This window comes from Typopeltis vanoorti, chromosome 22 (genome assembly GCF_054136105.1).
Source record: "Typopeltis vanoorti isolate ZY-2024b chromosome 22, IOZ_Tvanoo_1.0, whole genome shotgun sequence".
In the NCBI taxonomy this organism is placed as follows: domain Eukaryota; kingdom Metazoa; phylum Arthropoda; class Arachnida; order Uropygi; family Thelyphonidae; genus Typopeltis; species Typopeltis vanoorti.
In genome coordinates this window covers 64,036,184-64,055,702 of record NC_143570.1, presented here as the reverse complement: position 1 = coordinate 64,055,702, position 19,519 = coordinate 64,036,184, and the positions used below count along the sequence as shown (strand labels likewise).

The window sequence follows — 19,519 nt, the reverse complement described above, 5'->3', positions numbered from 1 at the left end:
TTCTTAGGGGGAACCTCCCCTCAATGAGTCTTGACAGACTTTATGTTCTTAGGAAGGACATCCCACGATGAGTCTTTTGACTCCATGGAGACCTGAATAATAATAATAATAATAATAATCCCTTGTCTTAGTGTTGTACAATTTGCAATAATACCATATTTTGTGTATCTTTTTTTTTACAGAGTGAATTTTTTTACTGTGTGACAAAATGGGTCCCAAAAAGAAAGCTAGTGAGGGAAAAAAAGACAGAAAAATATTCTCTATTGAACAGAAGAAAGAAATAATAGCAAAACATTATGAAGGTGTGAAAGTTATGCAGCTAGCTCGAATATATGAAACCAGTCATTCTACAATATTAACCATTTTGGCTAAGAAAGAAGAAATTATGGTAGCTAAGGTTGCTAAGGGAACTTGAAAGTTGAATGTCAGAGGGCTTCTTTTTGAGCAAATGGAAAATCTATTACTAATTTGGATCAAAGACATAGAAATGGCAGGCAATACTGCATCTCAAAATCAAATCTGTCATTAAGCTAAACAGATTTATCAAGATTTGAAAAAGAAGACTTTGGGATCAAGTTCTGAGGTAGATGATGATGATTTCAAAGGTAGCAGAGGTTGGTTTGACAACTTTAAAAAAAGAACAGGAATTCATAGTGTGGTCAGACATGGAGAGGCAACTAGCGCTGACAAAGCAGCAGCAGATAAATTTGTCATAGCAAGAATTATAGAAGAAGAGGAATACCTACCTCAGCAAGTCTTCAACTGTGATGAGACTGGGTTCTTTTGGAAGAAAATAACCAACAGGACATTTATCACGAAAGAAGAAAAAAACACTTCCTGGCCATGATCTTAACTTGGAAGTAGAGGAAGATGTTGAAGAATTATTGGAGATGCATGACCGAGAACTGACTACTGACGAGCTAAAAGAACTTTTCAAGCTGCAATGTGAAGAAAAGGAAATGGAAATTTCATCTGAAGATGAGGATGGAGAGAAAGAAGAAATTGTGACTGCTGAAATCAAAAATGTTTTGGCAAAGTGGGAGGATGTTCAAAATGTTGCTATGAAATGGGATCCAAATAAATCTGAGGTTATCGGAACTGCAGATCTATTTAATGAAAAGTCCATGCAGTTTTTCAGAAACATTTTAAAAAAGAAGCAGAAGCAAACAACCCTAGACATGTTTTTTACAGGTCCATTTGTCAAAAAAATCTGAATGAGCCCAATTGTCCTTCTGGTGAAGATTGATAATTAAAAACTGTTTTAATGAACAATTCATTTTATTAATGTCAATTTTTTGTAGCAAATACATATACTGTATAATAAATAAATGATATTTACCATATTTTTATGACATTTTAAATGAATTTTATCTGCATTTTTAACATGTACTATGGTTGTGGGGAGGAGATGGAACAAATTAATAGATTTCCAATTAAATCTTATGGGGGAATCGCACCTTGGATAACGACGGTAATCCTTTCTAGGATTACCGTCGTTAACCAAGGTACCAATGTATTATTATTATTACTGGCGACTCCAGGGAGTCCTTAGACTCGTCGAGGGAGGCCCTAAACATCATGTCCACACAACTATACGACATTCTCATGGTATCTATCATACCTTGTCTTGAACTCACTCACCGTCATAGCACCCACAACAGACTCTGGCAGCTTATTCCAATCATTTACCACTCTAAAAGTAAAGAATCCAGCTCTAACACCCCTGCTAACCACACTCTTGCCCAGCTTCCATAAGTGTCCCCTAGTTCGCCCACCACCAGTCCTGATCTCAAAAATATCCCTGAATTAATCCTACAGAAATCCTTTAACAATTTGAATGTCTCAATCATATCTCCCCTTTTCTGCCTATCAACTAATTTCTGCAACCCACAAATCTTCAACCTGTTCTCATATGGTTCATTCCATAGACCTGCTATCATCTTAGTTGCTCGCCTCTGGATCCTCTCCACCTCCTCCCCATCAAGAAGGACCCTAGGTGACCAAATCTGGGCACAGTAGTCGAGATGATGTCTTATCAAGGCTCAGTACAGAGGTACAATAACTTGCTTGTCTCTGCTCATCAAGGTATTTTTCAACAACCAAGTGAGTTGATGAGCTGATTTAGCTACTTTTGCAATGTTCCCCCTAAACTTCATCTCCCTATCCACCAACACTCCCAAGTCCCTGGCCTCATCAATCTCCTGGAGTAAGGTTCCACCAGTGTGGTGTAATGTTGATAATCTTTTCACCCCAAAATGCATAAATTTACTTTTTGTCACATTAAATTGACATCCATTCTCCTTAGCCCAGAACTCCAAGCTATCCAAGTCATCCTGCAAGATTTTGACATCTTCTGCATTCACTATTGCCCTACCCAACTTTGCATCATCAGTGAACAAATAAACCATTCCTCTCACAAAGCCACGCTGTCCCCCCGTACAGTATCTCATTTTCATCAATTCATTCCTGTAGTTTTCCCTTGACTACTTTCTCCAAGACCTTGACAACAACTCCTTATATGCTGATCAGTCAGTAATTTGCAACCATAGTCTTGGATCCTCCTTTATGCAGTGGAACTATTTTCTCCTCTTTCCACACCTTCGGGAATAAACCAGACCTGAGACTCAGGTTAAACAACGTGATCAAGGGCATTGATAATTCTTTAGCCACTTCACACAAGACCCATGCCGGTATACCATCCAATCCCATAGATGTATTCACTTTAAGGTTCTGTAATAGACTATTCACCTCCACCTCATTCATCACAATTCCCATTTATTCATTGTCACCACCTGGATGATATACTTTTGCAAAGTGTGCTCGCTCAGTAACTCCACTATATCGACTGATTCAGTGACCTCCTTACCATTGTCATTCCTTAAAATCATTTTGTCGTGTACAGTTTTTTCCTTGCTTGCAGCATATTGAAAGAACTGTTTGGGATTCTCTTTAGCTTACATAGCTAGTTTCCTTTCATAATCCACTTTTGCTTTTTTTACCACACTCGTTACCCTTCTGGCCTGCACTTTATACCGTTCGTGTGCCTGCAGGTCATCTCTTTCTTTAAATTCCCTCCACAGTTGTTTCTTTTTTTGCAGCTCAAGCTTAATGGTGTTATTCATCCATTTAACCCCTACTTGTTTTACTATTCGGACCCTAGGTATACAATCAGCCATAACCTCCTGTAAATGCTCCTTGACCACTTCCCACGCTTTATCGACATCCAGTCCTTGCAGTTGTACATGCCATGGCACTGATCCAAGCAATCTCCTAAACTTGTCATACTTGCCAGCATCGCAATTCCACATATACCCTGTCTTAATCGAAAATTCCACACCTTTAGCCACCTCCCAAGACCTTATGATCACTCTCTCACTCAGGTGGCAACATGGTCATATTCATTACAGTCAAATTCTCAGATGCTATTACCAGGTCAAGCACTCCCAAACCCCTAGTATTTTCAATTACATGCAGTCTCAGATAGTTATCCCTTAATAATTGAATAAAATCCATTTCCTTCCTCACACGTGTCCTCTCCTACTTCCAATCAATGTTACCATAGTTGAAATCCCCCATAATAATTACCCTCCTTCCACTCATTTCATCAATTTGTTTATGCATACTATCTCCACCATCTATTCCATCACCTAGTCTATAGCAGCACCCAACTGTATATTTTGTTCTGCCAATCATAATCTCACACCAAATAGCCTCAAATGAGCTCTTTTCACTATCCTGCAATACAACTTCAATTCTCCTTGGCTGCAGTTCATCAGCTATCATCAATAACACCCCTCCCCCGATTTTATTCTCTCTGTCCCTCCTAAACACACTATAACCTACACATTCTATCCCGCTAAATATATCATCTTCCGTCAGCCATGTTTCACTAATGCCAATAACCTGTGGCCAGGAAGAGCCAATCAAGGCCAAACATTTTTCCTTCTTGTTCCTAATACTCCTGGCATTAGTATACATGAAATGCAGTGGTCCCTTTGTCCCACCCCTATCTTGATGCATTATTCTAACTATCCCATTCCGATTTTTTGTCCTTAGTACTGGCTCGGGTACATTATATACATTCAACTGTCTCACTGATGTCTGCATATCCACTTCCCCTCCCCTCCCCCTCCTTGGTAGTTCTAGTTTCCCTAGTTCTGCACATCCATTTTCACTTCATTCAGCAACACTTTTTCCAGTCTCCACACACCAAATCCATTCAAATGCAGGCCATCCATCTTGTATAAATTCTTTCGCCCATCAAATTCATTCCACACGTCCAAGAATTACACACCACACCGTCTGCATAACCTGCGCATAATGTCAATTGCAATTATGGCCCTCCTTCTAAACTCCTCTCTGTCATACCGCGGCAACAGACTAACCATTCTAACTCTGTCACTCTTTTCTTTCGCTACCTTTAACAATACTTTAAAGTCCTTGGGCAGATTGGCAAAATGCAACTAAACCTAAAGTCTTGAATTTTGGATGGAATCCCATCAATCCTCCCATCAATGGATGGAATTTCCATCCATTGATGGGAGGCTGCATACTCTGTTGGAGGAACTGTACTAAAGAAATTGGAAGAGTTTGGAATCCATTGATGGGAGGCTGCATACTCTGTTGGAGGAATTGTACTAAAGAAAGCAGAAGAGGCAAGAGACCTTGGGGTGATAACTGACAGAAAGTTGAAGCTAGGGTGTTGAAGGTGACCCAGAGGACTGCTAAGAATGAAGAATGCCAAGTAGCAGATATAGAAGAGTGGTGATTGAATTGTATAAAGCCCTGATCAGACCAAATCTGAATTAGTGAGTTCAAATTTGGTCACCAGGATTTTAAGGGGGATAAATTAGCCTTGGAGAAGGTGCAAAGGTGGATAACAAAAATGATATCAAGACTGTACAATGTCAGCTATGGGAACATACTGAGGACATGAAGACTGCAGAGGTCCATAGAAGAAGAAGGAATGATATGATTGAGACATTCAAACTGTTGAGGAATAAACACTGGGTGGTTCTTTCATGTGGTAGATCAAAAGTAAGGAGCAAGGATAAGGGCCTGCCTGGAAGTTAAGAATGGTAGTAATTAAGAAGGTGAGGAGTAGTTATTTTCATAGAGGGTGGCTGGATCATGGAATGCACTCCCTGAGAGGGTAGTGAGTGCAAAAACAGCAAACAAGTTTAAGGAATGGTATGATAGCCTTTGTTGTTTAAGATAGGTCTACCACGATGGATGCCTATGACTCCATGGAGTTCCTGAATAATAATAATGAGTCCTTAGACTCCTTGGAAGTATCATGTAATAATAATAAATAAGAACAAAAATTTATATTGTAATTTTATTTTTATTCTTAGTATTCTTTCAGATAAACATTCCAATCATTTTATTTCATTTTGAAAATCCTCATGTATTATTATTCCTACATCTCTTGTTTCTCTACTCCACTGAAAAAATGTAATAGTTATTTAATTTATACCTTCCTTTACCATTCTTTTTTGTTTCTGATATGCAAGCTATTTTCATATTTGCTTATTCAATTTTTCAATTCATTATTGTTTATTATTATTATTATTTTTTTTTTTATTTAAGGAACAAATGTTTCCACATCCAGTACTTAATATGTTCCATTTCCAGTGCATTTTCCATTGTACTTCCTAGTCAGATCTGTCTGAACAGACCAAATGCATATTGTACTGTTTCTATGAGTATTTAATTTGTACATCATACAAGCAGACTGCTATCCATACTCAGTAAAATCAGTAAAATCTCATGAGAAGAATGAAACTAAATTTATTAAGCTGCTGAGAGACAACTTTCTCAAGCAGCATCTGAGAGAAGGAACTCAAGATCAAAGAGTGTTAAATTTGATTATAGTGTCAGAGGGTGTTTCAGTTAAAGACCTAACTATTCTGATTCTGGTTGGTGACAATGATCATAGGGTACTCGCTTGGGGAGTGACTAAGTTTATCAATATTCCATTCAGAAAACATTACATGCTGAACTACAAAGCAGGAAATTAAGAACAATTGAGGAGCATACTAAGTTCAGCAGAATGGTATCAGTTGCTTGATGGGAAGAATATTGACAGTGTATGGGAAGAATTTAAAAAATACTTAAATGATGCAATATCAGAATGTATCCCAAGAGTTTGAAGAAACAGAGCAGGAGACAAATGGATATGTAATCTTATTAAGCAAGATATTTGAAAGAAATGGACGATGTGGAGGAATACTGGGTGCATAACGACGATAAAAAATATAAGCAACAGGCTAGAATAGTCACAAAAGTCTGAGTATGAAAAGACAACCCACAAGGATTTTATCAATGCTCTAAGTAAAAGAAAGAATGAATATAAAAAATAACTTTTCCGAATGCAAATGGTGTGAAGGTGACAGATGCAGAAGAGGTTGTTCAACTAATGAGTGCCCATTTTGCTAAAAGCTATCAACCACTGCACAATAGTAGTGCAAAGACCGATGTATCCAACTATCCACCGATCAATATCTCAGGAGTGGTGATGAAGATTTTGGAAAAATTGGTTACAGCTCTCATTAAGAAATGGATTGACAGTGAATCTCTACTTTGCAATGAGCAACATGGGTCTACTAAGGGAAGGTCATATGTTTAGCAACTTGCTTACATTCTATAACAATTTTACCAGTGAACTAGACAAGGGAAATAGATACACCATAATACTTTTGTATTTTGCTAAGGCTTTTGACAGAATATAGCATTTAAGACTGTTGCATAAATTGGAGAATATCAGTTTGGATTATGAAATATTAGCTTGGATAAGCTACTCGAGGCACTACACGTTGTTCAATTCCTTAAATAATTTAATAATGCATAACCAATGTATAAGCCTGTCTACGAGAATCAACATCATCCACGGAGATACGATCGCACGGAAGGCCCGCCAATACGGTAAAATGAAGTTGAAGCTGTCTAGACAATTAAATCGTCTAAATTTCCTGAAACGCTGCCTGGGTAATAAGGTAATCCCGAACTGTGTAAAATTCAAGCACTGTTTTGTTTCACAAAAAACTCTCCGTATACATAACCACACTAGCTACGAGTTGCTTCGTGAACAAATCACCGCCACGTGGTTTCTCTTAGCAGACATTAACGAAGCTATTCGTGCCTTCAAAGATGAGCTTTCATGCACTTTAAATCATGAACTTTGGTCTATTTTACATGACGTCTCGTGTACCACTGCAGACAAAGAATTTGAAAAAATACGAGGCCGACAGATGAAAAAATTCGAAAAATTAAAAAAGAACTCTACCGTCAATCCAAAACTTGCTACCAACACCATAATCAACCTTTCTTCAGTCACCCTGAAGCCTGAAGCACTCAATGCGCTTTTATGTGGCCAACAACTTCGCCACTGCTCCCAGAAAAATACCTAGTGAGGATATTATGATCCAGATCGAAAGGGGAATCCGCCACCTTCCACATCAAATAGCAAACAGTGTAAGACTAGATGTAGCTTGTGTCCTCTCCAAAGCAAGACCACCAAAAACAAACATATCCAACAAGGAATATAAAGCTCTATAGGAAATGAGGAATAATAAAGAATTAGTAATCACCAAAGTGGTGGTAACCAAAAGGACTACACAGGTAAGCTTAATGCTCTTCTATTAGATTGGGCTACCTCACTATCAAATACAATCCCCCCAACTCACAAATTAGAAAACTTCACAGGCTCCTTAAGAAGGTCACTTCATAGCCTGTAGAAGTTACCAACAGATTAAAGCCATTTTATCCCCCCCATATTTACAGACTCCCAAAAATACATAAAGAAAATGTGCCATTACATCCCATAGTGGATGGCATTGATTCCCCCCCCCCCCCCCCCGATACACACACATACAAATTAACTAAACATTTGGCCAAAGAGCTCACACACTATACTGTCAACACACCATCACACATAAAAAACTCAGCCCACTTCAAAGCCAGCATAGAAAACCTTACACTCCAACATACTGACATAATGGTCAGCTTTGACGTCTCCTCCTTATTCACAAATGTCCCACTCAAGTTTCCTTGAGTGGGACTAAATTTTCTCCTGATATCTCAGCCCTATTTCAGTTCACAATGAACTCAGGCTATTTCTTTTGGCACGGAAATTTCTACAAACAAATAGAGGAGACAGCCATGGGTTCACCACTCTCCCCACCCTTGGCCAATTTCTTTATGGAGACCTTTGAAGAAAAAGCCTTAGCCTCTGCCCCACAAAAACCAACCATATGGCTTCGCTACATTGATGATGTGTTTGCTATTTGGCCACATGGCTCTGAGACACTCTTCTCCTTCTTAACACACTTAAACAACCAACACCCCAAAATCAAATTCCTTCTGGAAAAAGAGGAAAACAATAGCCTCCCTTTCCTAGACACACTAGTCACCAGGCAGCCTGATGGAACCTTGGCATTCTCAGTTTATAGAAAACCCACCCATACAGGCAGGTACATTCACCAACAATCCCCCCCCCCCTCACAACAATATGGAGTGGTGAAAACACCATACAACAGGGCTAAACTAATCTGTTCTAACGACATGGCCCTAAACACTGAACTAAATCACATCCTCAACACTTTCTCAGCCAATGGCTACCCCCCCTCAAAAAAAATCCAAAAAATATTAAAACCTACAAACCACAGCCCCCCCCCCCCCTTCACAACAAGGATTACTCTAAATCCATCAACATTCCCTACATCTGAGGCACCTCGGAAAAAATTACCAAAATTTTAAAGAAACGTGACCTGACCTCTTGTTACAGGCCTTACAGAAAATTGGCATCCCTTATCTGCTCCACCAAAGATCAACCACTTCCCCTAGATCTACCTGGTATATACCAGGTCCCTTGCAGTTGTAAACTGTCTTACTTTGGCCAAACAGGCAGGACAGCGAATATCAGAATTTCTGAACACAAGGACTACATCCGTTTTCACAAGTACAGTCATTTTGGTCTTGCAGACCATGCTCTGGATACATGCCACAGAATACGGTGGAGGAAAGCTACAGTACTACACCGTAGCAAATACAAATTTGAAAGACTATTTATGGAATCAGATATTTTAATTCTCAGCCCTAAGAAACTCTCCAAACCTCAACAAATTTGGTTGTATGTGACTGCCTCAAATTTGGGAGGCTTACATCAGCAGACCTTCAGCCCAATGGCCAAGAACACCTACTTAGCCCACTAGAGGGCACCATCAGGGCTTTTAGGAGAATAATAGCTTCATCTCTTCATTCTCAGTTACCGTGTTGTAGTGCCTATGTGCACGTGCCCTTTTTTTTTGTAAGTTCCTTTTGAAAATGACAACGTGACGTTGCTGAAATATCGGAAATATTTATTAAAGTGTAATTTAATTTATATTCGTATCTACGTTGTTCAATTCCTTAAATAATTTAATAATAGCTTGGATAAGAGCATGGCTGACTGACAGATATCAAAAAGCGTTATATGGGAGATGTAAGTCTACAAGATTTAAGGTAATTAGTGGTATATCACAAGGATCAGTCCTTGGTCCACTATTATTCAATCTCTTCATTTATGATATTGGAAAGGAATTGACAGGCAACATACACTGTTTGCTGATGATGCAAAGATAGGTAGGGTAATCAGGAATGCTGCTGATATGCAGTACTTGCAGAATGATTTGAACAGACTGGAATTGTGGACATGGGAAAATGGATGTCAATTCAATGTCAGTAAATGTAAAGTCATGCACTTTGGTGTGATTAGATATCCAATGTCGTATTATATATTGTAAAATTCAATGCAGTAGTAATTTTTTTCTTAACTTTACATCGACTTTTACAGAGGTCACAAATAGTGTACATAAAAGGATATTGTAATTTAATGCTGATTGTTGAATTTTGTTATTAAAAATTTTGTATATAAGGTTTATATTAACTGTAATCATGCAAGTATGTATTGAAAAGGTAGAAATGCTAAACTGTGTATTTCAAGAACAATGCCTTAGAAAGCAGCCTGTCATTTTTAAGTAGTTCCAATTTCAAAGAAAGAGCTTAGAAACTTTGTGAAATGTAAAGTGCCTTCAATTGTTCGAAGCCTAACCTAATGCATGTCTCAAGGACAGTGCAACAACAGGCGGCGAACAACTAAGGATCTCTTACATGTAGTGAATAAGATTGTTTTTGTGTGTTCTGGGGGGAAACAGAAGTAATCGACACCTCTGAAGGTCACATCCCCCTTTTGCGCTGGAATGTTAGGGGGTTCTCGAACCTTAATCCAGGGACTGCAAGAGGAAGTATAAGAAAGGATCAAGAAAAGATCCAGGGGCTTTTTTATCGAGGTATCCAGAGGCAGCAGATCCAGTATGTAGTAAGCAAAGGCGGTATGCATGCAGCGATGCAATGGCAGTATGCTGGTCTGCAGAGGCAGAAGCGAAGAAGGAAGGAAGCAGGTATGTAAAAACACAGAAGAAAACTCAGTCTCTTCTCGTAGTGTCTCGAAATCCAGCATCGCTGGTCATTTGGATGTCCGAAGACAAGTAGGGAAATGTCTAAGGAGAAGTTGAACTGTAATATGCATCAATTCCCTGGAATTCTTCACGATGCAATGGTGCTAAAGATAAAAGCCCGCACGAATGTTAATGCCCAGGATGAAAAGGCAGTATTGGTGAGATATGCTCCAATCCCCAAAAATCTTCCAAGATGTAACAGAGCTAAAGAAAAGAAGAAGTCCATATGAATGTTGAGGTTCAGGATGGAAAAGAAGTCAGTGGAACCAGATAAGAGATGAAAGAGCCAGTTCAGATATATGTGTCACGAGAAGAACTGTGAGTACAACTTTTATGTATATGTTTAACATTTCGGAAGATTGACTGATATTTGGAAGGATAATTCCAAAGTTAATGTGTGGTTATATGTTCCGGACTAAAAGGTTAAAGAAGTATTGGTATTAATTTAGATATGGTAAGCTTGTTGCTTGAAGTATATATATATATATATATATATATATATATATTTGGCGAGACATTTATAAAGTTAAATTATGATTGTTTGTTCTGGACTAAGAGGCTAAGGAAAATTGGTGTAATTAGATATGAGAAACTTGTTGTTCGAAGTATATGATAGTATTGCTGCATGTGTTTTTTTTATGTATGTACAATGTATGAGATATTTTAATTCTTAGCTTAAAAATCTTCAAGTGCCAATTCATTCATTAAACTGTATTATTGCATCCTAGTTTAATAAATATGTTTGTTATGTTAAAGAATGTGTATTCACTGATCCTTGATCCAATGCACTGTTTCTAAATAAAATGCGAACCTGTGTGCAAATTTAAATAAGAGTAGCCACGACTGTCAATAATGCTTGAGATAGATCTAAAGAGATACCGCAGGTAATCCTAATTATATTTAATACCCATAAAGGGGAATCTTGGTGGCCCAGTCATAACATTAAATAAATTTTCCATGGTTCCCAAGGTATTATTAGGTAACCAGTAGTAATTTAGGCAAAGAGTAAAGTAAGAATAGAGTATAAAGAGAAAGTAAAGATATATATAGAGAAAGAATAAGTAAAAGTAATAGCATAAGATGTACAATGGGAACAAAGAACACCCATATTACAATATATATATATATATATATATATATATATATATATATATATAAATTTGCGACATTGCAAATTTTTATTTGCTTACACTTGGATAAAGGATTAAACCAAGAAAATTTCTTGGCATATATATATATATATATATATTTTTTTTTTTTTTTTTTTAAAGATTTTTACTCAGTTATATTATAAATTAAAGATGCCAAGAAAATTTATTCTTGGTTTAATCCTTTATCCAAGTGTAAGCAAATAAAAATTTCCAATGTCGCAAATTTTTGGTATCTTTAATTTATAATATAACCAACTGAAAAAACTTTCAAACATCTTCTTCTAAATCTGAGTATTTTAGTAAAAACGTTTGACCCCTTTTGACTATCTGTATATGGAAATATGACTTCTGCATTACTTCAACATTGGTATCACTTCTGGGTCTGGCTCACTGATGAGACCTCAATAAAGGTCAAAACCAGTCTGGAGTGGCCCTTCCCATAATGCATAGCATTACACATGTCTGTAAGGATATGTGCATAGCATTATGGGATACTAAGGCAATTAATGTGGAGAAATTTGCTTCTATATACAAGTAGCCCAGTCATTATGTTACTTCACATGCAAAATTTTTATTTGTTTACGCTTGGATAAAGGATTAATTCAAGAATATAATTTCTTAGCAATTGGGGAACTCGACAATGAGACTTATTTGTGCCTATGGTCCCACAGAAGGTTCTACTAAGGTAGAAGTGGAGGAATTTTTTGAGGCTTTAGAAAAAGCAACTGACACAATGAAAAAGGAAAAGTTGGTCCTCGTTGAGGATCTAAATAGCAGAGTAGGAAATGATTGTGAGACATACAAAAATATTTTGGGAAAATTTGGAGAAAAGAGCAAAGCTAATAATAATGGCAAATATCTGTTGGATTTCTGCTCAGGACATGGACTGGTTATTAATAACACCATGTTCCAACATAAAAATGTGCACAAATTCACATGGAGAGAAGAGGCTAGGAATAAGAAAAGTCTCATTGACTATGTTATTGTTCATAGTGATGTTTTCTCCCTAGTGCAGGACACAAGAGTGTACAGAGGATTTGAAATTGGAAGTGATCACTATTTAGTCTTGAGCAGGATAAAATTGAATTTCATATTGAAAAGAATAACGTGCAAGAAAGTTTTAAAGCGAATAAAAGTTGAGCAGCTCTCAGATGTGAACTGTAGACTAAAATACAGAAAGATTATTGAAAAGAAAATGAAAGAGTTTGAGAACAGGAATCAAACCTTGGAGATTCAGTGGCAAACTCTGAAGAAAACATTGATTGATTCTGCCAGAGAGGCATGTGGTGAGGTTGTTTGCAAGGATAAAAAAAAATCAGAACTCCCTGGTGGACACAGGAAGTTAAAGAGGCAGTGAAGGAAAAGAAGAAAGCATATCAAAAGTTCCTGGGAAATAAGTCAGCTTTTACCCTTACAGAATACAGCGACAAATGTAAGAAAGCTAAACAGTGTGTAAATCTAGCTAAACAAAAGTCATGGGAGGACTTTGGCAAGAATATAGAAAATAAATATCAAGAAGGTGGCAAAATATTCTGGGGGTTGTTGAAGAAGCTTAGGAATGGAGGAAAGAGTGCTGTAAAAGGAGTTAGAGATGATAAAGGTGACATGAAAACAGGAGAAAAAGATATCCTTGAAGTATGGAGTAATTACTTTGAAAAACTGCTAAATGAAACAAGCAGTGATGACAGCACAGTTATAAAAAACACTGACCAGGCATGCAGTCAGGAATACATATCCATACTTGAAGTAGAAAAAGCTATCAAAGGCTTGAAATGTGGAAAGGCAGCAGGAGTAGATGATATTCGACCAGAAATGCTGTAGTATGGTGGTATAAAAGTCTTACAGTGGCTGCACTGCATAGTTCAGAAAGCCTGGACAGAGGGACGAATTCCCGATGATTGGAGTAGAGCTCTCATAGTACCCGTATATAAAAAGGGAAATAAAACTGAATGTGAGAATTACAGAGGTATTTCCCTACTGAGTGTTCCTGGAAAGATCTATGCAAGTATACTTGAGAAACGGTTGAGAAGAATTGTGGAAGAAAAGCTTGGTGAAGAACAAGCTGGATTCAGGCCAAATAGTGGCTGTCAGGATCAGATCTTCACTTTACGACAAATGGTCGAGAAAGCATGGGAATATAACAAAGATCTGTATTTAAGTTTTGTCGATTTGGAAAAGGCATATGACAAGGTGCCAAGAGAGAAGCTATTCAATATGCTACAGTTATATGGTGTCAATGGGGCATTATATCAAGCAATACTTAGTCTTTATTTGAGTTGTAAGTCAGCAGTTAGAATTGAAGGAAGTACAGGAAGATGGTTTAATGTTAAATCTGGTGTGAGACAAGGATGTACATTATCCCTCTGTTATTCATCATCTATATGGATCACATTATGAAGGAAAGTGGTATTAAACCTTATATCAAATTCGGAGATGTTAATGTCAGCTCTTTGCTTTATGTGGATGATGTTATACGTCTAAATAAATCCGCTACAAGTCTGTAAGATTCTCTGACTAAATTGAATAGCTGTTGTAATAGATATGGTATGAAGGTCAGCAATAAAAAGACAAAGACAATGAAAATAGGTAGAATCATTGAAAATGTCAACTGTGTTATGAATGGAGAACCTGTGGAACAAGTGAAACATTTCAGCTACTTAGGCACGATTTTTACTGAAGATGGTAAATTAAATATAGAAATAGACAACAGAATCAGCAAAGCTGGTATGGTGGGAAGTCAATTGAATAAATTCATATGGAATAAGAGAGAAATTAGTTGGAACACTAAATTAGCTGTATACAAGACAGTGTTCAAACCAGTTTTAACTTATGGATCTGAGAGCTGGGTCAGAAGTCAAAGACTAGAGACCGCAGATATGAGAGTCCTGAGAAAGATTAGAGGCGTGAACAGATGGCATCAATGGCAATATCATATTAAAAATGAGGATATTAGGAAAGAACTTGACATTATCAGCATCCAGGAATGTGTTAGCAGAGCTAATCTCAGGTGGTATGGTCACTTAAATAGAATGGGAGAGGAAAGATTAGCAAAACAAGTGTTCTCTGCCAGGTTGGCAGGAAAACGACCCAGACCAAGATATAGGTGGATTGATACGGTACAAAGTGCCTTAGACGATAGAAATATAAGATCTGATAATGTTGGAGTCTTGACAAGTAACAGACTGGTTTGGAGGAAAATTGTAGATGGGAAGTTAGTAATGATGTAAATTTTTCATGTAGTACTCATATCCTGTACACCAATTGAGGGTACATGGCAGGAATTTGATGATGATGATGATGAATTTCTTAGCATCTTTAATTTATGTCATATTATATTAGCGAGATTATGCTAGAAGAAATTGGTCAGGCTAGGTACCATGGATTGTTACTAGATAGCAAGTTGAAGTTCAGTGGCCATGTAGCAAAGATTGTAAATGCAACTCAAAAGATAATTGCAATGCTGAAAATTTCATAATGAACTTTCCCATTTAAAGATAAAGATGCCATTTTGCTTCTTTACAAGACATTGATAAGACCTCACTTGGACTATTGTGCACAGGTCTGGTCTCCTGGGTTCTCTTGTGATTCTGATACAGTGGAGAGAGAGAGAGAGAGCACAAACGGAGAGTGTTAAAAATGATATCAGGATTGTGGAATACTGATTATGAAGGCAGATTAAGAATTTACAGACTGCAGACACTAGAAAATAGGAGAAAGAGGAATGATATGATTGAGACTTACAAACTTCTAAAAGAGTCATACAGGATTTCAGTTAATGGAATTTTTCATTTTATGGAAGGTTGAGAAAGGACAAGAGGGCATCCTTGGAAACTGAGAATAAATGTCGCCAAGAAAGTGGCAAGGGCTAGATTTTTTCTCATAGGGTGGTGCATGATTGGAAAGGATAGCCATTGTATGTTGTGTGTTGTGCAGGGAACGAATTCAAGAACAAGTATGTTAGCTGGTGCGTGCAATATGTAGCCTTCTTCAATAAGTCTCTGACTCCCTGGAGGTCTCTCTTAATAATACTAATAATAATAACACAACCATAAAAAATAAATAAATAAATAAATAAATAAATAAATAATGCAACTAACTGCTATAAATACATCAGGCATTGCTTTATAAAACAGAAATGTAGATTTTTTCAGGTCCCACAAGCCACTAGGTCCAATTGGTTTTTTTGAATACTCCCTAGAATGACAGCTCAGGATTGGAATTGCTCTAGAATTTGTCATGCAGTCTACATGATGTTTTAAGTAATATTGCTATGTATCACTGAAGAAATGTTATGACGAAGAACAATAGTATGTAATAGTTTAAATTCAGATGGAAAAAAAAGTGGTGTCATGTGTAGCAGATTATGTAGAGAAAAGAGTTGTATAAAAAGAAAGTAGTAAAAGTGATTATTTCATAAACAATATCAGGTGTCAATTTTCTATTGTCTATTTAAATAACTGTATAAAAAATGTATTGATAATAACATATAAGCCTTTTTATTATTATTATTTATTATTATTTCACACCTCCAAGAGTCCAAAGACTCATTGAGGGAGAGTGTGGCAACAGCATTGAACGATTGAGCCTTCCAACTACTAACCGCGCTCAAACTTGCTTAACTTTTTGCATGAGCCATTAGTAGCAGAGGCTCTACCAATCAATCAACCTTTCAAGCAATATTTTATGATCAACTGATAAGAATAATAATTAATTTATTGGTAAATATTGACTAAAAGTTAAATTAGCACCTTGTGTAATAATTCCTGTAATATTTCTATATCCACTGAAGTAGATCTCTATCATTGGGTTTTCATCATCATCACTGGCCACCCATCCTCCTGCTCCATCAACATTTGCAGTAGTGTAAAGCCTAATTCTATTAGTGCTGGTTGTTGAACTAAGAAAGGAGGACACTGTAATTAAAGAATCTGGAAGCTGATTGTTGCTTAGGCCCATGGATTCCATGCATTCTGAAAAGAGTTAAGAAATATTACATGCAAAGAAAACACATAACTGATTCAAGTAATAATTCTGAAAAAATATAATATTAATTAACTCAAAGTTTCACTGTTATTAATATCAATATTTTCTATGCTGCAATTTGTTCAATCCTTTTTAACCACTGGAGCAAGCTACAATATGCACACAAGCACGCACACAAGCACACACAGTTGACATATGAATTAATCCATGTTCCTTACAGCATTTAGTTGTTAATATTTTTATTATTTATTTTTCATGTGGCTCCCATTCGTGACAGAATTTTTGTAAATTCGGACATTGGTACAGATGGGCTAAAGTTTTTTTGTTCTATGTTTATTAATTTTTTTTAATACATTTTTACATAGTCCAAAAATTCTACTCTAGAGACCAAACATAGAATTTTATCAGCCACTTTGGGCCTCCAATAAGCAGGGTGATGGTGGTCTATATTACTTCTGGCAATGAAATTCACCACAAAAATTATTGTCAGAAAATAATTTTAGGCAGGAGATGAAATTCACTGTGCAAATTGATGAGGCTAGTGATCTTGATGTAATGGTGGATAGGAAATTGAAGTTCAAAAGTCACATAGCAAAAATTGCAAATACAACTCAGAGATAATTGCAATGTTGAAGCAAAATTCGACTTGTAAGGATAAGGAAGACATTTTGCCTCTTTAGAAGGCCTAGATAAAACCACACCTATTTCCTCGGTTTCAAGGGGATAAAGAAACTGTGGAAAAAGTACAAAGAAGAATTACAAAGGTTATATTCGGATTATGAGGATAGATTGTGAGTATATGGACTACGGATTCTAGTTAACAGAAGAAAGAGGGGTGAAATGGTGGGGTCTACAAACTTCAGAATGGATGTTATATGATACTGACTGATGAACGTTTTCATTATATGAAACGTGGATAGAGAACGCAGAGGTATCCACGGAAGGTAAGTTTGTTTGCAGTTAAGAAAGGGGTAAGAACTAGATTTTTCTCTCACAGAACTGGGAATGAATGGAATAATTGCCCTTAGAGGTAGTGAGAGTATCTACTGTGAATGAGTTTAATGGAAGGTATGTCAGCTGGTTTGGGTGATGTATAGCCTCATTCTGAAACCTCCAGAGAGTCAAAGACTCTCTGGAGGTTTTAGATAATAATAATAATAAAAAAAATCAGATAATAATAATAATAATAATAATAATGTGAGACTACTATCACCCTGCTTATTGATTTTCTGGCAATATGTAAAACAGGGATTGATGAAGCAATTTTGATAAGGCTTTGTCGAAAGAAGGAGAGTGTTTTAAATACATCTGTGCAAAATTTCCGGGGTTATCTACCGCAAAATTGAAAGAAGGTATTTTTATCGGTCCAGACATCAGGAAACTTATGAAAGATAAACTGTTTGAATCAAAAATGGCAGCTGTTGAAAAAGAAGAGTGGACAGCTTTGAAAGAGGTGGCGACTAATTTTTAGGAAATCACAAGGACCCCAACAATAAAATGATTGTGGAAGACATGCTAAAAGGATTTGGGATGCTCCATGAGCTTAAAAGTGCACTTTCTCAACTCTCATTTAGACTACTTTCCTGAGAATCTATGAACTGTCAGTGAAGAGCAAGGAGAACAAATCCACCAAGACATCAAGGTGATGGAAAGAAGGTATCAGGGCAGATGGAATGTCAACACGATGATGAATTACTGCTGGATGTTGCACAGAGACAACCCAGGTAAAGAATTTCACAGAAACCATTCAAAAAGAAACTTTGAAGGAACAAGAAAAAGAAGAAAAAGAAAACAACAATGTGTTTTAAAGTTATTTTACTGTAATATTGAGATCCATTTTGTGAAAAATTCTTATGTGTTAGAGAAAAATGGAAGAGATATTTGAAATTAGCAGTCAAAAATAAATCAGAAATAGTTAATAGTTTCCAGACAACTTTTCATGACTCAAATTTAGCAGCCCTGTGTTATTATTATTATAATCATCCCAGACCGAATGGAGTGAAAGACTCATCTAGGAGGTCCTTTTATCATAAACACAGCTCATCATACGATGACTTAAACACACTCAAATTCACTGCAAACACCAAATTTTCAGGCAAGGTATTCCAATCATTCACAATTCTGCATGCAAAAAAACCTGCTTCTCACTCCCCTGCTCACACCCTCTTCATACAGCTTCCAGGGATGACCTGTAGTTCTTCCCTGATCTCCCACTGTTTTCTGTAAAACCTCTCCAACATTGATCAACTCAACTTTCCTGATATTCAACATTCCAGAGGTCAGAAACTACCTTAGTCAGTCGCTTCTGTACTCTTTCCAACATCACTTCCTCCTTTTGAAAATCAGGTGACCATATCTGTGCACAGTAGTCCATGTGTGACCTAATCAAAGCCTTATACAATTGAACAAGAATCTCCCAACTTCTACAAGTCAGTGTCCTCTGCGGCATTGTCCCAAATTTCAGATTCTTAAATTTCAGATCCCCATCTACTATCACCCCAAGATATCTTATTTCCTTCACCTCTGACAATATATCCCCACCAAGCATAAATTCTACACCACATCTTTGTTTTCCAAATTTTAAAACCGTACATTTTGCAGCATTGAACTCACATCCGAATTTCCGTGCCCAAACACTCAATTTATTCAAGTCTTCTCGTAAGGCCACAACATCTTCACTACTATTCATGGTTCATGCCAACTTTGCATCATCTGCAAACAACTTAATATCTCCATCCAAATCTTCGCCAATATCATTAACATACAAGTTAAACAGTAATGGCTCTAAAACAGACCCCTGCAGCACACCACTAGTGACATTCCTCTTCTGGGATATTGCTCCCCCATACACAACTTGCTGATATCTATCAGGTAGCCAGTCTCCGATCC

General features: G+C 37.0%; 1 protein-coding gene across 4 annotated transcripts in view; it reads right to left on the bottom strand.

The window, feature by feature from the left end:
• LOC150094462 (hemocytin-like) overlaps positions 1-19,519 on the bottom strand; it is a 2,636,009-nt gene that overhangs the window by 1,047,492 nt on the left and 1,568,998 nt on the right. For all 4 annotated transcript variants that reach the window (XM_090412206.1, XM_090412207.1, XM_090412208.1 and 1 more), the window contains one exon: positions 16,396-16,617. In XM_090412206.1, the coding sequence (XP_090268332.1) occupies positions 16,396-16,617 (222 nt within the window). The remainder of the gene's footprint in view (positions 1-16,395; positions 16,618-19,519) is intronic.